Source organism: Abramis brama, assembly GCF_963993115.1.
Source record: "Abramis brama genome assembly, chromosome: 23".
Taxonomy (NCBI): domain Eukaryota; kingdom Metazoa; phylum Chordata; class Actinopteri; order Cypriniformes; family Leuciscidae; genus Abramis; species Abramis brama.
In genome coordinates, this window is record NC_139985.1 from 13,334,074 (window position 1) to 13,353,975 (window position 19,902).

The window sequence follows — 19,902 nt, forward strand, 5'->3', positions numbered from 1 at the left end:
ATCAGCCACATTATGCATTATATTCCACTAACATTTACACTGTGCATTTCTCATGAAGGCAGCGACATTCTGATTTGGGCTCTGCCTCTCAGTCCCGCCGGCATCAGGGCTGCAGTCTTGCATGGCTCAATTGCTCTGTTCTGCGAAAGTGCCCTGGCCGGGCCTCTGGCACTAGGCCCAGTTAACCCAGCTGTTACTCGTGGTCTTTTGGGAAACGTTCAGGGCACTGTTGAAGCATGTCAATACCCCCTCCTGTTTCGGCATGCATGCATTCATACGCTCTTTAATTCAAGTGCACAAAATACTAGGGGGCTGAAAAAAACAGTCACATGGATTTTCCACAGATGGTGAAATGGACAGGAGAAACTGTCATCCTTGCTGAGCGGCAACAGGGGTATGTGAAATTCTTTTGCTATGGCGGAGCAATAACAATCCTAGCGTGTGTGCGGAAGGGTTTGAATCTTATGTCTTAAAATATTATCAAATCAAAATAAATCACAAAATTGCACCAGCCAGGATCATGTGATCAAAAAAGCTTTCTTAAAGGATAGTTCACCCAAAAATGAAAATTCTGACATTGTCTATATATCTATATATCTATATATATATATATATATATATATATATATATATATATTTAGTATATATAGTGCTTTTCTGGGTACTCAAATCGCTTTACATATAAGGGGGGAATCTCCTCAACCACCACCAATGTGCAGCATCCACCTGGATGATGCGACGGCAGCCATATTGCACCAGAACGCCCACCACACAACAGCTTACTGGTGGAGAGGACCTATGTCTTTCTTTCTTCTGTGGAACATGAAAGAATATTTTGAAGATTGTTTTTTGCACATTCACTAAAAGTCAATGGTGGTGTCAATTTGGACATTGACTTTCAATATGTGGGCAAAAACGGTTGAAACATTTATTAAAATACCTTCTATGGTATTCCACAGAATAAAGAAAGTAATGAACAACATGAGGGTGAGTAAATGAAGACAAGACTTTCATTTTTTGGATGAACTATCACTTTAATTGACCGTCACATGTTCCATATGGAAGTTTCTCTTCTGAGAGCTATCTTAATGACTCCTGCTAATGTAGAGTTGACGACCACTGACAATCGCTGAAACACAGTATGTGAGCTGATCTGTCTAATTTCATAGTATTTATAAAACAGTAGACGAAAAGTACCGAGATGACCTACTTCTTCCGGCGAAATTCTGAAGTGTGCATTAAATGGACACTTGACTATCCCATGAGGCCACAGGAGAGGATTTGTGAATGGACAAACTGCAAGTGAAGCGACGCAACTGCCGGCGTATGTCACGTGACAATGACAACATAGTGAATGTAGTACGTCCGAATTTCATTCATACTACACTCATTCATACTATATACAACATACTATTTTAACGGTCGCAAAGTAAGTTTCAAACCAAAATGTAGTACCTACAGTATAGTAAGCGATTTCAGAAGCAGCAAATGAGTTTAACACACTGTATTCAGGCTATTGGGTCAGCTATGATTGCCATGCTTAATGAATACTTTCAAGGCCACACATTGTGTTAGTGCACTGTTTTTCTGCTTTTTGAATAATGCTGCCTGACTGAAATATAGGGGCAGAAAGGACTGGGAGGGGGAAGAGAAAAAGGAAAATGGGTCAGTGCGTTCATTTGATTTTTTTCACAGGAGTGAAGGAATAGGCAGGAAGCACGTTCAAATCCACAAACAGATGTTGGATCTTCCCGCCTCTTTCAATCACTGCAACAGCCTCTGAAAAAAAATCGAGCATTTCTCTGATATAGCAGGGCATGAGTGAAAAAAAAAAAGAAACCAAAAAACACATTGTATCAAATAAAGCAATTCTATTTCAATAGGTCACGGCTCCTCGATAAATGCTTGAGAGTAAACAAAAAAGGAATTGAAACCAAGCATTTGGGGTTTGTCATCAGAGATCGCTGTTTCAGTGCTCAATTCAAAGGTAAATTGCATCTCCCGAACTATAGAAGTAACACAAGAGGATTTTCTGTGCTGAGGTTTTGCATTTGAAGCCCTGGATTATTTTTGTATTGTGACTTGTGAGCGTGAAAAGCTGAAATCCCCCCAGTTAGTAGTCGACTTACTTTCTCATCTAGAGCTTGTGGTTCTGCTTAAAAGTGGTTGCTTTAAAACTTTTCAGCTCCTGAAGTCAACCCAACAACTATTAATGCAATAAATGAGTCTTTACAAAAATAATATTTCAAACTTTTACAGATTTAGCATTTGATATAGGGTACTTTCAAATGTGGTAACAATACGTTAGATATTATATTTGGTTATAAACACTCGTATCTGATTCTACAATTAATCCAGAAACTTTCACACTGTGTAAATGAGTGATGCCATAATATCAAAAAATGTAAAAAATATTTTTAAAAATCTGCATTTTGTCTCAAAAAATTTAAATCATTAGTTTTAACTGCAATGATCGAATTTAAAAGTATATATATATTTTTAAATTTGCTAAGGATTGCATTTCCCCTAATTCTTAGAGCTTTCCCCTAAGAATAGGGGAAATGGGCATGCATAATGAAATACCCAATATTGGCTGATAACGGATATGGTACCAGTATACTATGCACTGTGCATACTGTATATATGCAGCCTAATTGGCATTCATACACTTTAAGCCCTACTGGTGTTAAACACTTGCAACAGCTCTGATATCCCAGTCATAAGCACAGAACTTCTAAAACTCTTCAGGTGAATTCTATATGAAAAGCAAATCAGTCCAACTGAGATATAATTCATAGGCTGAGCCTCTGGGAACACTTTCTTCATTTAGGCTTCAATGTAGGCACCACAGTTAACTTTGCTGTGTGTTTTAAAACCATTTTATCAGCAGAGGAAATTATAAGGCTGACATAATTACCATTTTCCTAGAAAGAAAGAAAGAAATGGCACCACAGGAAAGGAACACTGCTGTTACAGGTCATTTTATGGACCTCTATCGTGTAAAAACAGTACTTATAGTTGTGTGTTTTCATGAGGTGATAACATATGAGGTGTGAGTGCTTTTTTTTAACCATCTTTTTGTCTCATGTGAACACTTTTAATGCCTATTAGCTCTTAAAGTACTAGATACAAACTTAACAACCTATATGTTTCTGTTATTTTTGATGACTATAAACCACCATCCTTATATGGCAAAAATATGAGCTAAACTCACTAAGGGGTTTCTAAAATGCTAAATATTGCTGCACCGATAAAAGAAAGAAAAATCCACAACATGTCGGCCAGCATTGTGACCTTGTGAGACGGTTGTCGACAGGTGAGCAGTGTTGAGCTCAGAAAGCTCCAGGGATTTCTCTGTGTTTGGTTGGTAAAAGCCTTGGGATTAAGGAAAGGAAGGAATGTTGCCAAATACAGCAGCGTTTTTGAGCACAGGATTAAGTCATTCTGCAGCCCGCATTACTACAAGCACCAATAGACAACACTCACACACACATTATAGAGGCTATTCAATATGCTACAAATGGTTTCCATAGTATACAACAGATTTAATAGTATTGTTGATTTAATACTCAAGATATCTTTAATACTTCTTGAGTTACAGGCTTGAAAACTTGAGGGAAAAAACTTGCTTTTTGCCATTTTTGAACTGTCACTGTTGGCATATAATGCAGCAAAGCTTGCTAAAGTCAACAGCTGTAAATAATGATGCTGCCATCTTTCCAAAGTCATTCCCCCTCTGGCTGAAATGACACGGAATGACCCTAAAGGCTTGAAACACAACATGATCAAACACAACAAATATCGGCATTAAAAACGAAGTACTTCAGTTTTTCATAAATGCTCCACAGATGCTCATTCAGAAATGCCACAAACAGCTTTAAACTTTTTCCCCACCTCTACCAGACAAGCTTACAGTAAGCCGATTTCTCTTAGTCTACCCAAATCCATAACAATGTTCAATGTCTTACACATGAAATGGGTTCTGAATAAAGAAACATGTTGAAAATCCAGTATTGAAGAAAGGCCACACAACTAAGAGCAAACATCTGTTCTGGTCTTTAGCCGCTCTCTGTTGTTGACTGAGACTGCTCAGTCAAGCCTTTCTGCTCAATGAGTGCTTTTACATGTACAACAAAAAGATAATCACTAGCAAAAATCAGCTCATTATAAATAAAACTAATTTTTTACAGGGAAATGATTTAACCAAAAACGCACATCAGATCTGTGCATATTTAATAACCAGACATAATGCTGATAAATAAACTAAATCAGGGTAATGGGCAACAAACATGTCCATTGGGTTTTCGTACATCATTAGTGACCTTTCTCCAATTAAAGAATATGATGATGGTTTAACCCTAACCAGTGTTTGATGCAAATGTAAATGCGTGTAAATGCACTCAATAGAAAAAAACTCCCAAAAATATATATAAAGAATATTAAATGTCAAACTGGACTTGTGATTTAAGACCATCACAACCCACATCACATATTTATATTACACTAAATAAATGTTAGTAGGGTTGGGCGATATGGCCCATTAAAGGCCCAAAAAATTATCACAATAAAATTGTTCATATCAGTTGATACCTTTAATTATCACGTTAAATGTCAAATCTTTATTTCAAGATAAGTTTAAAGGCAGATTTTTGCTCTTGAGTGAAAACCAGACAGTTAATTGTGGTTTTATTATCAGAACATGACAAACACTTGCCAAACAGGTAAACATTTCACAAATTAATATTAAATGTTACGTCTTACTGTAGAAATCTTAGAAACTGTATCATTGTGGCTCAATGTTTCTCCTGTTTTCCGTATTAGTGTTGGTGATAATGTCAACGCTGTTTCATCTGACTTTTAACTAGTTTACATCACGAGGCATTTGATTTGTTGTTTGTATAGGACAACACCAAACTGGAACACTATTTTTCACTGGATCTCACAGCGCTGTTTAGTGGCTGCATGTTCAAGATGTGTTTTGAGCCGAGTAGATAAATGTTCCGTGTGTTGCACGGAAACTTCTGGCAAATAAGATGTGACAACTTAGAAATCAACATGATTTCTTTTCATTAAAAAAATAATATAACATCTAACAGTTTTCTAATTGAATAAGGGAATACGTCTGGAGATAGGATGGAAGAAATCTAGGAAAGAAAGCTATTAGCTTCAATTAATCACCTCAAGCTATCTGTGAGATGGCTCTTTGGCACAATGTACAGACAGTCAGCTCATACTAGTAATCGATTCCATCTTCATTTTGCGTAGTGGGCATCTGCTTTCATTAGCTTCTTTACATGTTGGAAAGCATGTGAAATATGATCAATCTTACTGTAATAGCACAGAAACCACATGGTCTATCTTTTCAATGTAGACCTAAAGTGTGCTTGAATAGGACGATACAGCTAAAAAAGGCTTTTTTTAGACAAGTGAACCACTGAAAAAGAATCAATTCACTAAACTGATTCATTAAAATTAATTAAATTTATGAACTAAAACACTATTTTGCTAAAACACCAAAGGCACTATTGAAACATCACCATACATGCAAGTTCCAATACAAGAAACAATCATGAATTTACTGAATCATCAATAACATTGAAGTCATTGGAAGATTAAATTTTGCTTACTATTATTAAAATTGCGACTATATTGTGAATAAACATTGCTTTATACATCTATACACCATGACGGTCCATCAGTGGGCATGTCAGAGTACAAAAAGCAGATTGAATCTCTGGGCTTGGTGTTGATGGGTTATTAAGGACTGATATTGGTTTATTTCATACCACAGCTGCTCTTTTTTGGCTCATCTTTCCCTTGGCCCAATGCAAAGAGGGAATTGTTGGAAAGTATGCAGAACCTGGTGCTTAATTAGCTGCTAATGGATTGGTTCCTCTAAAACACGGCATCTCCTGTGGGATCAGGACAGATTAGGGCCATGTGCTCCAGGGCTGGAATCAGTTGGGCAGAGTGCAGAGACAGGCATGTGAGGTTTGGACAGCAGTGGCCTAAACGCTGACAGGATGCCTGTGGGCACTGGAACAGGCGTAGCAGAGGCGAGGGGCTAGACTTTTAAGTTGGCATTTAAAGAGTCCTAAAACACTCTGATTGATCAAGGCACTCCACAAATAATTCATTTTCACTCAGAAACCAACATCCTGCAGATTCACCACTCCCTTCATAAATCATTTCACAAAGAGATTTTATTCTCAGACTTTATAAAAAAGTTTCATCAATTTGCTCACTCTCTGTGATGACACATGGAAAGTTATGACAGCGCAAATATGAAATGTGAATAAAAACAGTGAAAGTAAAGGCAAAGCAGTTACCGCTGTTTTATCAATCAACTGCTAGCAGCACAGATAGTTTCACTGACAAACCATTGTGAAAATTATACCAATCACTCATCAATGCAGTAGTTCACTTAAAACATGCAAAATATGTATGGAAAATGTAAATTTCCTCCTTGATTGGTCAAATGTGGGCTAATGATAGCCTCCACAAAGACTTCATTCCAGGTCAGGGTCACAGAAAAGTTATAAATCACTGGCCACAGGGAGTCCCATGGGTGACAATACGGAGTAAAATCAAACCCGATGCTGCAGAAAAACTACAAAATGTCACTGAAGGACAGAATAAATCAATAAGTCACTCAAGGTCATGTGTTACAGTGATTTTACCATGGGCACATTGACGTGACATGAAGCAAAGATGTGATAAAATCCCTGCAATGCATTGTCTCGAGTGGCTTATTGCTTTTAAAAAGTGGCAGCAATAGCAATATAATAAAATACATAATTGTATATATTAATAATAAACATTAGATCACAATAAACAGTTCTTCCACAAATTAAATACAGTTTATTAGTCAAAATGCAGTCTGTTTCCACTTAAATCACAATTTTATACTAACCGCATACTGTACATAATAATTTATAATAAATATGTGCAAGACACACCAATACTAATACAGATGCCTCTATTAAAAGGATCAGAATAATTACATATAATATAATATACAGTAAAATTGAAGGTCATAATTTTTAACATGAAAATTTTAAAAATATCAAATTGTTTTTATTTATAATTTATTAACAATTACAGAACATTAAAACATTTCTTTTTATTTAAGTGAATTTATAACAACATTCACATAAACTCATTATAATAAATGTCACATCTAACCGTGCCTTTCATAAAGTGTGTTTGGTGGTGTTCCTTTCTCTGTCAAATCTCTATCCCAACTCGAAAGTTTATTTTGCGCATTCGTTTTCACGAAAAATAAGTAATGAAATTACTAGTTAAAAGATTTGGTAATTAGTTTTTATGTGAGGATCGATCCTCTCGATGCAACGTCAGTATCGCATTCGCAAGTATTCAAACTTATTTCTGCCCTTACACCCACGTGTCTTAATCCCTGAGACAAGCACGTTACTGACAGGATCCAAAACAGGTAGTCAGATGGAACGCGCAAGCGCATCTACATGTGGGGTGTAACGCTAGTCAACTGGAATGGTAATAATTACTTTTTTTTTACCTTTTGCCAATTGCAATGAATTAAAGAGGGTTAACGACTTAAACAATTTGCAAACGACTGCACTAGTACAACGGTTACCAATGTCTGAAGCATGTGTATGGACCATTACACCATAATATTCACTGTGTTTGTAGACTATTTAGTTTATCATTTCAAATGGGCCTCCAGTCTCACATCTGAATACAGATTTATGGACGAAGTACCAGATAACACAGAGAATCTAGGATCAGATTTTTCCATAACACCCCTGATCTTCTTCAATACATACTAAAGAGACTCGGTTGATCAGCATACAGAAAGCATAAGTAAATACAGATTAGTGTTTCCAGCACCTCCACTTCCCTCTGAGGTGTGATATCAGTACCATGGTAACGATGGCTCGAACACATCCGTTGTCATCACCTCTGCCAATGCGGGAGAAAGCGATGCACCCCTGAACTTTGTGTGTGTTAGAAACACAGACCAGCCTTTGCCCTTACTACACTACATCCTAACATATACAACTGGGCTTGTTTAAAGAGACAGTTTAAAAAAATCAATTATAACAGGGCTCTCATGAATACTTGATTCTGATTCTGCAGTAAATCTGTATAAATTACTGTTGTCCCAGGCAACCAATTTCCTACACATCAGCGCTATAGTGTGATGCGTCTCATATCACTCTGTACCATGTTAATATGAAGTAATTAGATGTTTTACCTGTATTTTGAATTATGCATTGCATTGTGTTGTTTTAAATATCCGTAAACTTAACGGAAAAGTACAGGCAATTTTCTGCCAGGACATTATTAGTTTTTTTCTGCTATGGATTTTTTTTTTTTTCTTACAGTGTAGCTGGTTAGTAAGGAACAATTGATGAAACATCACCTAAGCCTCCGTTGCTAATTCCAAAACATCATTTTAGAGGTAGTAAGGGAGGCTTGAGCCACTGATATGCAGACTAATGCAGTTATGAAAGAGAGAGAGAGATAGCGTATGTGAATTCTCTCAGCAGTATCCAGCAGCAGCTGTCTACTAACAGTAAGTATGTACAGAAACTTTTCTTCTTCCATTCTGAAAAATGTCCTGCAGCTTTTTAGTTGCGAAACTGTTTTATTGATAAAGTCGCCAATGCTGACTATTCCATAGATAACAAAGCTTAATTTTGTGGAAAATAGTTGGAAATAGTGTAAATAGTAATAAATAATGGAAATAGTTTGTCATTTTTATCATATTACGTGTTATATAACTTTTGCTGTTGTTGACTGTAAGAACCTTTGAAATAACTGAAAACATTTGGCGAAGTGATATGGAACTCTAATACAGACCTGCCTGGAACTACTTTAGCTGTGCATCTCCTGAAAAATAATTGCACACCTTAGAACGTTCTTCAACCAATCAGAATCAAGCATTCAACAGCCCCATACTATAAATAAGGATAGTATACAGTTAGATGTTCATATGTAAATTGTGCAAGCTTATTTTGTCCATTAGATCGAAAGACCTGAAAAACAACTACATTTACCTACCCATTGACCCTCCCCTCAAAGAAATCAGGACAGAAGTGGTTGAAAGTGGACAAAAGAGATGGATTAAAACACCAGGTGTAAACGGGTATGTTTCTGCCTCGTCTACTTATGATCCTATCGACCAAAACACATCTTAATACCGGGTGTAAACAGGGCCTTAGAGATTATAAAATGTCAGAAGAGGCAGCCACCCGATAACTGAAAAAAGGTTTTAGCACAGGACCAAAAGTATGAATCAATCATACACAAATTTAATTAGGTGCAAAGGCAACAAAAGCTGAGTTGACAAAATGCCAGAATACACATTTACTGAAGTGTGTCACAGACAGGGGACACGGCTCAGTGGGACCGGTTCTGATCCTACAGCCCAAAGCAAACATTACTGACAGAAACCGAGAAGATAAGAACAGAAAAATCACACAGAAAAGAGACCAAATATACTGTAAAACAACTAAAGTTCTGACAAATTTCATTCATCAATACATGCATAACTAATCTTTTTTCCCTTATACATTTATTTTAACAGCAGTATTTTAAAGGTGCCCTAGAATGTGAAATGTGAATTTATCTTGGCATAATTAAATAACAAGAGTTTAGTACATGGACATGACATACAGTGAGTCTCAAACACCATAGTTTTCTCTTTCTTATTTAAATCTCATTTTTGAAAAACACCCCTGAAAAACAGGCGAATCTCCACATAACACCGACTGTGACGCAACAGTCGGGATCATTAATATGTACGCCTCCAAAAATTTGCATATGCCAGCCCATGCTCAATGCCAGGCGGAACTGCGCAGCCGAATCATCGGAAGTTATGCAGGTGAAGAAAAAACAAGCAGGAGGAGGATTATAGGGAAAATGGCAGATCTATCTATAATCTATCTATCTATCTATAATCGGATACCGCTACAGTTTAATTCAAAGTTGTTAGCTGCTCTGCCCATTTCACCACGGACTGTTTTTCTAACCTGGAACAATATCAAGCAGCCAGGCTTCTCTCAGCGTCTCATACTGACGAAGGGGGCAATTTCAACTAACGTTATATTCCCGCAAGCGGTAAGTAGTGATTTTATTAACGATAATTTACACTGTGTTATCTAGATCCAGCGCGATATTGTTTTTTCCTCGAGAGACATCATGGCTTGCAAACGAGCGAACAAAGCATTGCAGTTGCTCAGTGTTTGGATGTACAAATGAACACAAAAGTATTTTTTTAGTTCCTTCATCCGAGCCTCTGGAGAACCAGTGGGTTATGTGAATTTCTGATGTGTAATTGTTCAAGTTCAGACAGATAATCTTTCTCTCAAAGTCGTTCAATACTGTTTATGCATCAGTAAATCAAGCCAGTGACTAAACGCTCAACTTCACGTCGTTTCTCGCAGAAACTGCGTATAAAAGCTGTAATAGTAAAAGTTTTCCAGATAGCTCTACATGTAATGCCAGATATTTCATATGCAAGCATGTCAGCCAATCACAGCAGTGGGCAACAACACTGCAGTCTTACAGCAGACACGCCCCTTCAAACAGAGTATTCAGATCAAAGGATGAAATCAGGCTAGGAAATATGCCTTTTATTTCTAAATTATAACAAATTTTGATCTAAAAAACATACTAACATTATAAGGGCACCCCAGGAAACATTATAAAATAATAAAATAATCCATTCTAGGGCACCTTTAAAATTTCTATTTGGAAATATGCTTTTGTAATCACACCAATTGACAAAAATGTGTACAATTACACAACCATTCAAAGGGTTGGGGTCAGTAAGATTTAAAAAATAAAATAATAATAATTAAGTTTTATTGAGCAAGGATGCATTAAATTGATCAAAGGTGACAGTAAAAATATTTACAGTTTTTATTCCAAATAAATGCATTAAAAAGAATCATGAAAAAAATATATCACGATTAGCACACAAAAAATTAAGCAGCACAACTGTTTTCAACATTGATAATACTAATAAGAAATGTTTCTTGAGCATCAAATCAGCATATTGGAATGATTTCCGAAAGATCATGTGACACTGAAGACTGGAGTAATGATACTGTAAATTTAGCTTTGCATCACAGGAATTAGTTACATTTTTAAATATATTACAACAGAAAACAGTTATTTTAAATTATAATATAATAACAGTTTTTTTGATCAATAAATTTCATTTTGGTGAGCATAAACAACTTCTTTCAGAAATATATATACACAGCATAACCCCCGATTTATCCCAGTGTGCCCAGAAATTTTGGTTTCAGTCAAGGATTTTTGCGTATCACTTGCGTAAGACTTAACCCTAAATGCCTACATTTTTCGCAAATCATTATTACATATTCGGGTCTTTAGCGACCCGTATCTATATCTAACACAGATAAATCGCTTCCTGTCACAATAATATAAAACTCTCCTGATATTAGAGTAACAATTACAGAAGAATAAAATAAAGCATATTTTGTTACCTTTTGGAGCTTGGAAGAGTTTAGTTTGAGAAAATGTTTTATACCATCATCACTGTCCTCGTCAGAGCTCATTTCCCGGTACATTCAGCATCATGGCTCATAATCGCGATCTCAAAAAAATCTTTAAAATCAATATTTTGATCACTGTCAGCTTCACCAGATCCAGCATCAAGTGACACCAATATTAGATTGCATTCAGTACTTGCTCTGCAGTAAATCGCTGAGCCATTGTTTTCTGCCTGCAGTAACTATGAGTGAAACGTCACTTCGTCATTGTGTCTCAGACACTGCCACCTTGTGGAATAAAGGTGAGTTGCACTTATTCAGTCATCAAAGATTCAATTATTGTTGAGCAGGAAAATATACTATTCTATTACACACCTCAGGTTGTTAGTGAACCTATACAATTTTTACTAAAAGATAATGGGAAAACAAGCATTCTTTAATAATTTTTTCTTGTTATATTGTTTATAATTAATTGATTGAGGAATACTAAGAAGGTTGATGAGGAGGAGGGTAGTGAATGACGTCCTGTGTCACTAAAGACCCGAGGTATGGGTTTTAGGGTTAATCGCGTGTAAACAGGTTGAATGAATTTGGATGTAGCAAGTAAGTTAAACAGTGAGACAGATAAACAAATAGAGAGAGAAAAGCAGAGAGTTCACAAACAGACAGAGGGACACATCTCTCATCGGACCAAATCTGTCAGTCACACTCTAGTGGAGGCAGATGCTGTGAAGGTGTGGACAGATGTTGTTTTCATCGGTGAACTCCAGTAACGTCCAGCACAGTCATCAGGCTCACCGAGAACGAGAGGAAGCAGACTCGCATTCGGCAGGAACATAAATACGACATATTTCAAAGGACATATATGGCTAGCCAGCCTGACAGGATTTTGGGTAAGGATATAACAAGAGTTGAACTGAGCCTCAATACTGAAAGTGAATCTTTTAGGTGATGTGACATAACATGACCAAGGGAACCGTCACATCCACACCATCAGCTCTTCCAGAGTTTCGTTCTTTCATGCATCACAGACGGTCTGATTTTGACTAGCTCAAAAGTGCCTTTGGTGAGATAGAGAGAATATCCATCATCAGATACACAAGAGAACACAAAAGACAGTGTCGGTCGGCACCTCCTGACAGAACCAAAGTTAGTTATCTACAACAACTTTCACATCAGCTCACCTCCTCTATCGCTCTTTCTCTTGTTCTCTGTGGTGCCTCAACCAAAAATAGCTTCACTCATGTATTCCTCATTATCAAACAACAAAATGTCTCAAGAAACTTGGCTTGGAGTCCCTCCAAATATCTCTCTCTCTCTCTCTGGGGATCTAGGCGACAGAAAAAGCTCAAAAGCTCAAGAAGTTCACTGCAGTCAGTGCTTGAGAATGCATCTTGGAACAGGACACTGTTTTTATGAAGATAAATATGCAGCATGGAGATTTACTCAAGCTATTATGAATATAGTTGCACATTATATACAAGCATTATACCACCCAGGGCATCGCTAGACATAAATTACATTTGTGGCTTAGCCCATTAGAGCCATAGCATAATGAAAGCAAGTTATAAGCAAAACATTTAACTTAAAATTAAAAATAAAAAAAAGTAAAAGACACAATAATTAAGGTTGCAAATTCCAATCTCAGAGACATTTTTACTTTCCAAGTTACGTTTTATAGACCATCTTGGTAACCCCCCTATTATCGGACAATTTAATTTCATTTAAAATAATGCACAAAATAATTATGTGTGTTTTTTCTACAAATATACATATCAGTGCAAGTCCAAGAAAAGTGTATCGGCCAACACATTTAAGCTACCTTCAAGTTCAACGTTTTTGCTTCATGTAAATGAAATTTTGCATCCATTGTTGTCATGACACTCATCAGTGTGTATCTTGTTTCAGCTGTGTAAGGCAAGTGATGCATTACCAGTGCAGTGTAAGGGAGGCTACAGAAGTTTAAAGATGCAAGAATGAAAAGACCAACTGCAAAATGTCTTGCAAACACTGCAATTAGTCTATGCATACAATCTACAGACACACACAGGCAGTTATCATTCAGCAGCACAGCACCAAAGACAACAGCTCGTCTTTAATTAGCGATAACACACGTGCGGGACACTGAAAGATGCCACTGTACTGGGCATAAAGTGGATCACTTTGTGGACCACTGTGTACAGACACCCAAAAGGGCACTTTAAATAAATCTACTTAATAAATCTAATCTAATCTAATCTAATCTAATCTAATCTAATATAATATAATATAATATAATATAATATAATATAATATAATATAATATAATATAATATAATATAATATAATAAGATATAATAAAATAAAAATAGTTTTTATAATAAATTGTTAAAATATATAAAAAGAAAGAATAATAAAATAATATATAATAAATAATAATATATTTTAAATATTACTTAACATATGAAAAACTAATAATATTTGCAACATTTCCCAACACAGTATTCATTTTTTTTTCTAGTAAAACATCTAAGTCTAAATGGGTATAAAAGAACAAACAAATTCAAGATAAATTCTCAGAATACAAGTCTTATTAACTTCTCATAAAAATGTATATCATTTAACGATGATCTTTACTGGGAAACAATACAAACATAACAAATACCTCGACACAAAACACTTGAAATAAGCAACACACGTATATACGCTTCCATACACACACTAAAGTTTAAATACGCCACTGAGAGTGGCCTGTTTCCCTGCTCTGAGTTAATTAATGCACCGTCAAACCTGCAATGTAAGCAAGTCAAACAGCCACTTAGTCTGTGTTCCCTTCTGCGATTTACTTACAGAATGACTCTGCACAAGAATTCCCACATAGGCAAAGGCTCTAACAAGAAACACCTTGGACAGCTGACGCAGATGTACGTTTAAACAGCCAGCCAATGGCAGGATGGGTTACAGCCCTTCACCTACCTGATACATGTATGTGCTAAAGTAGATCCCATTGTTTAGTTGGATCTTCGGAGAGGTGAGGTTCATCTCGCAAGAATCATATCAGAACCTGGTTTGGATCTGCGAGCCCCCCCGCAGCGAGGAGTGAAGGGGAGGGTGGAAGAAGAGAGAGAGAGACAGAGAGAGGGAATACAAGTCTCCCTCTGTCTCTAAATCCCTGATGGATGACAGTAAGCTAGAGAATAAATTAAAGTCTTCGATGCCGGCTCTGCTCAGCAGACAGCGGTGCAACACAACTCTCCGGACAGAGACCCACATGAAAACGAAAGAGAGAAACTGAGAGAGAGACATGGGGGGAGGTGGGGGGTGAAGGAGAGAGAGTGTAGCAAGAAAAAAGGATGGTACACAGTGCAAAACAGAAAAGGAAATGGGAGAGGCAACAGAATGAGGATGGGAGGGACACAAACAGATAGTTCGGATAGAGCGTTTACAGGCATCGCATGTGAGGTTACATGAGCCCCTTTCACACAGAGCGTTGATCCCAGAAAATTGCCATAAAATTGCTGGAGTGCCTTCTGTGTGAACGCATACACGTCCCAGGATTGATCCCGGAATTGATTCTGGGATGGGGACCTGGTAACATTAGCGGGATCAGTCCTAGAACGAGGCATGTGTGAACAAAAAGCAGGACCAATGCCGTAGGGGGTGTGTCATAGTGATGACGCTGAAGCTGACATCGTTCGCCAGCTTAGTGGAACGGTACGCGATGTGCTAGTTTATGTTTGAATCAGAAAAAAAAGATCATAAGCAAACTTAAGACTCCGCGGAGACATTACACGTCTCATCCTGAAGTCACGTGTCTTTACGGGATCTTCATTGGATGTGCGAGAACGCATGCACAGATTCCAGAAAATCACTGGCAGTGTGAATGAACCAAAATCAAACGATCCCGGGATAAATCCCAGGACACATTATCAGTGTATTTTCCGGAATCTCTGTGTCAAAGGGGCTATGGAGACAGAAAGGGTTCAAAATATGGTGGACATCAGCCCACCTGTCATGGGCATCCAAATCTCGTAATGGCTTCATCAAAACATTCACATGGAAGAGCTACTATACCCGGGCCGATTGTTTGCAGGTTGACAACCATCTTTGTCAGCTTTTTACATTTGTTAAATAAGAGCAGATGAGCCAAAGAAAAAAGACATGTGACTAGCATTTGAGGCATTGGTGTTTAGCTGAGAGCTGTTCATCTTAACCTGACAGTGTTTAGGGCTTCATTTAATAACCACAATATTCCGCTGGTCTAATCAGGGTTTTTCAAATGAAACATCACTTTTACTAAATGGTTTTTAAGATAAAATATTAACTTCAGATAATTTGATCTTATGACTTTAATCAGCTCTCATAAGATCAGATTTCCAGATAATAACCATAATAATCTTATTCTATTGACAGCCACAGTCTGTCTATCTGTCCGTCCGTCCGTCCGTCCGTCTATTTATGTTTTCTTTCTTTTTTTTTGCTGAAGCCGATATCAGGGAGCAAGGTGGTCGACCGATATAATCGATATGTGATATCACAATATTTTATTTAAAGATAGTAAATAATGTGACAAGATAGTAAATTTCAATATGACATAACAATTCTAATTGAAAGAAACAAATCTGTAAAATAAAAAAGGTTTATACTTCAGATATAAACTTGAGTCTGTAATCATATTATAGTACTTTCACAAATAAAGAAATTGTCTGTGTGCACTGGAAATCATATTTTATATGACATCACAGCGTTATTTATTTATTTCAATATTTTTGCAAATATTTTATCTTTCTTTGGATGTAAGACAATGACAAAATAAAAGCCAAAGCAGCAAAAAAGGGCAGTTTTTACAGTGTAAATGGAAACTGCACATATAAAATGACCTGTTTGTTTTGTTTTTATGTGATATTTAGGGGCAGGCAAATCTAAAATGGATATCACCACAATAATAGTCTGTGGAACGAAAGAGTGATAACACTCAAAATCTGACCTGGGTCATGTCCTGAAGCCATTCCCCCTCTCGCTCCCTCTGTTTTCCTGGCCAAATCTCCACTGTCCTACATAATAGGACATAAAGGGAAAAGAAAATGTGCACCCTAACATTCAGAAGGTGTTAAGCACATTAAGCGGTCCAATAATTTACTATATGTATATTCAAGGGTGTGATATATGGGTCTGAGACAAATCAAGCCCTAAGCCAAGCCAATTAACACTAAATCGCTTTCATAAAAACCTCATAGTGATGATATTAGGGGCTAGTTCTATAGCAAGAATTACACTTGCACTGAAATATAAGCCAATAACAATGCAACTTGATGCAAAACCAAAACAGAGGCTGCTATAAAGGGAAAGGGATTAGCATCATATTCTTCTGTTTCTGGGTTAGAAATACAGCCACTGTTCAGCTCACAACACACAGCTCAAAGGCGTTTTTGAGTGAAAGTGACTGGTTCTCCCAAAAGCCTTACCAAGAAAAGTTTTCAAGAAACCAAACCATGTCTCAAGGCACAGAGAAGATGTGAATGTATATTGAAGCAGAGCTCGCTCTGCAAAACACACATTCTTCATCTCTATTTGTGTGTGTGTGTTTGTCATTTCTACTTTTTCTTGTTTTTGTTTTTTTTCTCATCGTCATCTCTCAAACCACAAGATTTCACCCAATAGACACAGAGCTACTGGGATTTCACAGTTTGTGTGGTGGTTTGCATTTTTAAATTAATAGGGACAGTCTGGACGTTTAAGGGAAAACAGAAAATCCTTTTGTCGAGACCGAAACTGATCTGGGAACAGTGTGTTTGGTTAGTGAGAGGAAGAAGAGTGACAGACATCTGCTGGGACAGTGGGAGACATGATTAGGCTAAGAGATGTGCTGTGGAAGACACTAGATGAGGAGGAAGAAGAACAGGAAGTGTAATGGCAAGACAAAACACCCAATGGGACAACACAAGCACTGGGTATTACAGGCGCTTGACACTGACTGGAGAGTCCCACACGTGGGAGGACATAATGGCAGGACTAAAGGAAAGCACAAAGACTCGAATCATGGCGGTACAAGAACAAGCACTTAGAACCAGATCAATGGAAAAAAGCCAACGTAATTCCGGTGAAGACAGGGGTATCCCAGCACAACTGCAACAGATGCAGTTAAAGGTGAAGATCCAGATCCAGATCCAGCTAAGATCAATCTCTGAATTATTAAGCTCTCAGACCACAAAAAAAGAACCACCTCTGATCAACAGAAGCACATTTGCATGTGTCTATGGGACCTAATTTATAAATGCCACACTTGAATATCAAAGCCACTGAATATAAACACAGGCTTTCCCACAATTGATTGTGTAAAACTGTGTGAACAATTCTCTGAGAAACAGAACCAGAAATATTATGTCAAAAAGATTTCCTTATGAAGACAAATATTTCTAATCTAATTCTCCCAAAACCAAGTTATCTGAGCTATGCAAACTACATTATATTCAGGCACCAATCTAAAATTTTGGTTGATACCAATAAGCTAAGAATTATTTTCATAAAATCTTTACTTTTTTGTCTATTTTTTTTTTTTAATAAATAAATTGTTTTAACTGCTTTAAGTGAATTTAGGCCTGTACAGTATGAAAAATTAACAGTGCGATTAAATTATATACATTTGTTGTTAGTTTTTAAAGACTAACTTTTAAGTGAGGACTAGATGACGGCAAAGATAAATGTAAAAATAAGGAAATTAGCATATCCAATTAAATATGCAATAATCAAAAATACACATACTGTTAAAAACCATTTCATTCACGTCTCCTCAAATATTTTAGGAAAAAACTGAGTGAGACTTATATAAAACATAAATAACATGTCTGCTAATTTATCAACTAGAAAGTTAGGAGTGATGTTTTCTAAAAAAAACTTTGTTCATACTTAATAAATCTAATCTAATCTAATCTAATCTAATCTAATCTAATATAATATAATATAATATAATATAATATAATAAAATAGAAATTTTATAATTTAAATAAAAAACACAAATAGCTCTACACTATCATCGCTCAAGTGGTGTTATGAAAGAGCGACCTCTGAGAAATATATTTGCTCTTTATGACTTCATGTTTACACACATGCTGAATGTCCTTGTTCCCTGTCTGGAAGTCTTTAATCTTCAACTGAGAACTAATAACCAATCTCATATCCACTTGTTCAGTCGGTTCAAACACACTGCACTTAAATGCAGTTGTCAAGGAAACAGTAACATATCTATGCAAGTAAGGATCTGGTTCTGAGGAGAAGAGATTACAGGAGAGCAGCGCTACGGTCACTATTAAACACGACACAATGAACACACCAAGCTAAATGAGCAGCTCTATCCTTCACTTCTTATGGGAGCTCTAGAAAGTCACTGAAGGAATAATTGAGCTTGAATAAGCCATCTTAACCACAGATTCTCAGCAGAGTTTTTTAAGCAGCAAGTTTTCTAATGAGAAATAACAATAGTGCGTTCGGGCTGGAGGTCAGACTGAAACTGGAGGGGTCTGGCACTCACAATACAGTAATGCATCAGTAAAACAGATTGCTGTCATTGGACACTCAAAGGCAATGGGTGAGATGAGAATATCATGATGACCTCACTTTGAAAAACAGTGAAGTGAAAGTTCCGACATGAAAAATTAAAATATCCCCTCAGGTCTCGCCTCCCCCCTACAAGCCACTGTTGGAGGCCTGCTCCATCATTTGTAATGAGACTGAGCCCCCTTGTGACTAGGAGGTGTAAGTGCTGACCTGGAGCGGGGCCGCTTCTCTGACTGCATTTCCCATGATGCTCTACAACAGATGTTCTTCAGTAAGAGCTTGATGAAGAGCAGCTGAATTTCAATTACACACTCACCCTAAAAACATGAAAATTAGAGTTATGTGACATTTAGTCCAATGTGTGACTGCAATTTGTGGCCTTTACAATTGTTTCCCATTTGTTTTCCACATCTGTTTGATGTGAAGGACCCACCAATGATGATCCCGTCGAAGAACTTCTTTCATACATAGCCATCTTTATGTTTTAAGATGCATTTTTACTACGCGAGTTAGCATATTATAAAGACAACATTTAATATAATATATTTAATATTGTTTTATATTATTTATATTATTTTAATTATTAATAGTCACCCGTTTGACAACCCCTGTGCTTGTGCACTTCTAAAAACTGATGGAAAAAATATCATTTGTAGCAGATAAACACATTTAAAATGTCTATAAGTCTTTCTTTTCCAGGAAATGTAATATTTAATAAAGCACTTCAAAAATGACCTTAGAAACACACAGGCACAGGAAAGCAGAGAGGGCTTGTCAAAATATTATATGGCATCTTTAACACAGCTTCTAACCTAGATGATGAAGAGACAAAGCACTATGACAAGGACAGACTAGCTGACAT

The 19,902-nt window shown here is 36.8% G+C and overlaps 1 protein-coding gene across 12 annotated transcripts in view; it reads right to left on the reverse strand.

Moving 5' to 3' along the window:
- ppfia4 (PTPRF interacting protein alpha 4) overlaps positions 1–19,902 on the reverse strand; it is a gene marked incomplete at its 3' end in the record, with an annotated part of 98,817 nt that overhangs the window by 40,461 nt on the left and 38,454 nt on the right. Inside the window, exon 1 of one of the 12 annotated variants that reach the window (XM_084100293.1) lies at positions 14,463–14,765. The exons of the other annotated variants lie outside the window; for them this stretch is intronic. Coding sequence (XP_083956419.1) covers positions 14,463–14,528 — 66 coding nt within the window. The 5' untranslated portion in view covers positions 14,529–14,765. Of the gene's footprint in view, positions 1–14,462; positions 14,766–19,902 lie in introns of those variants that run through there. 12 annotated transcript variants of the gene reach the window in all.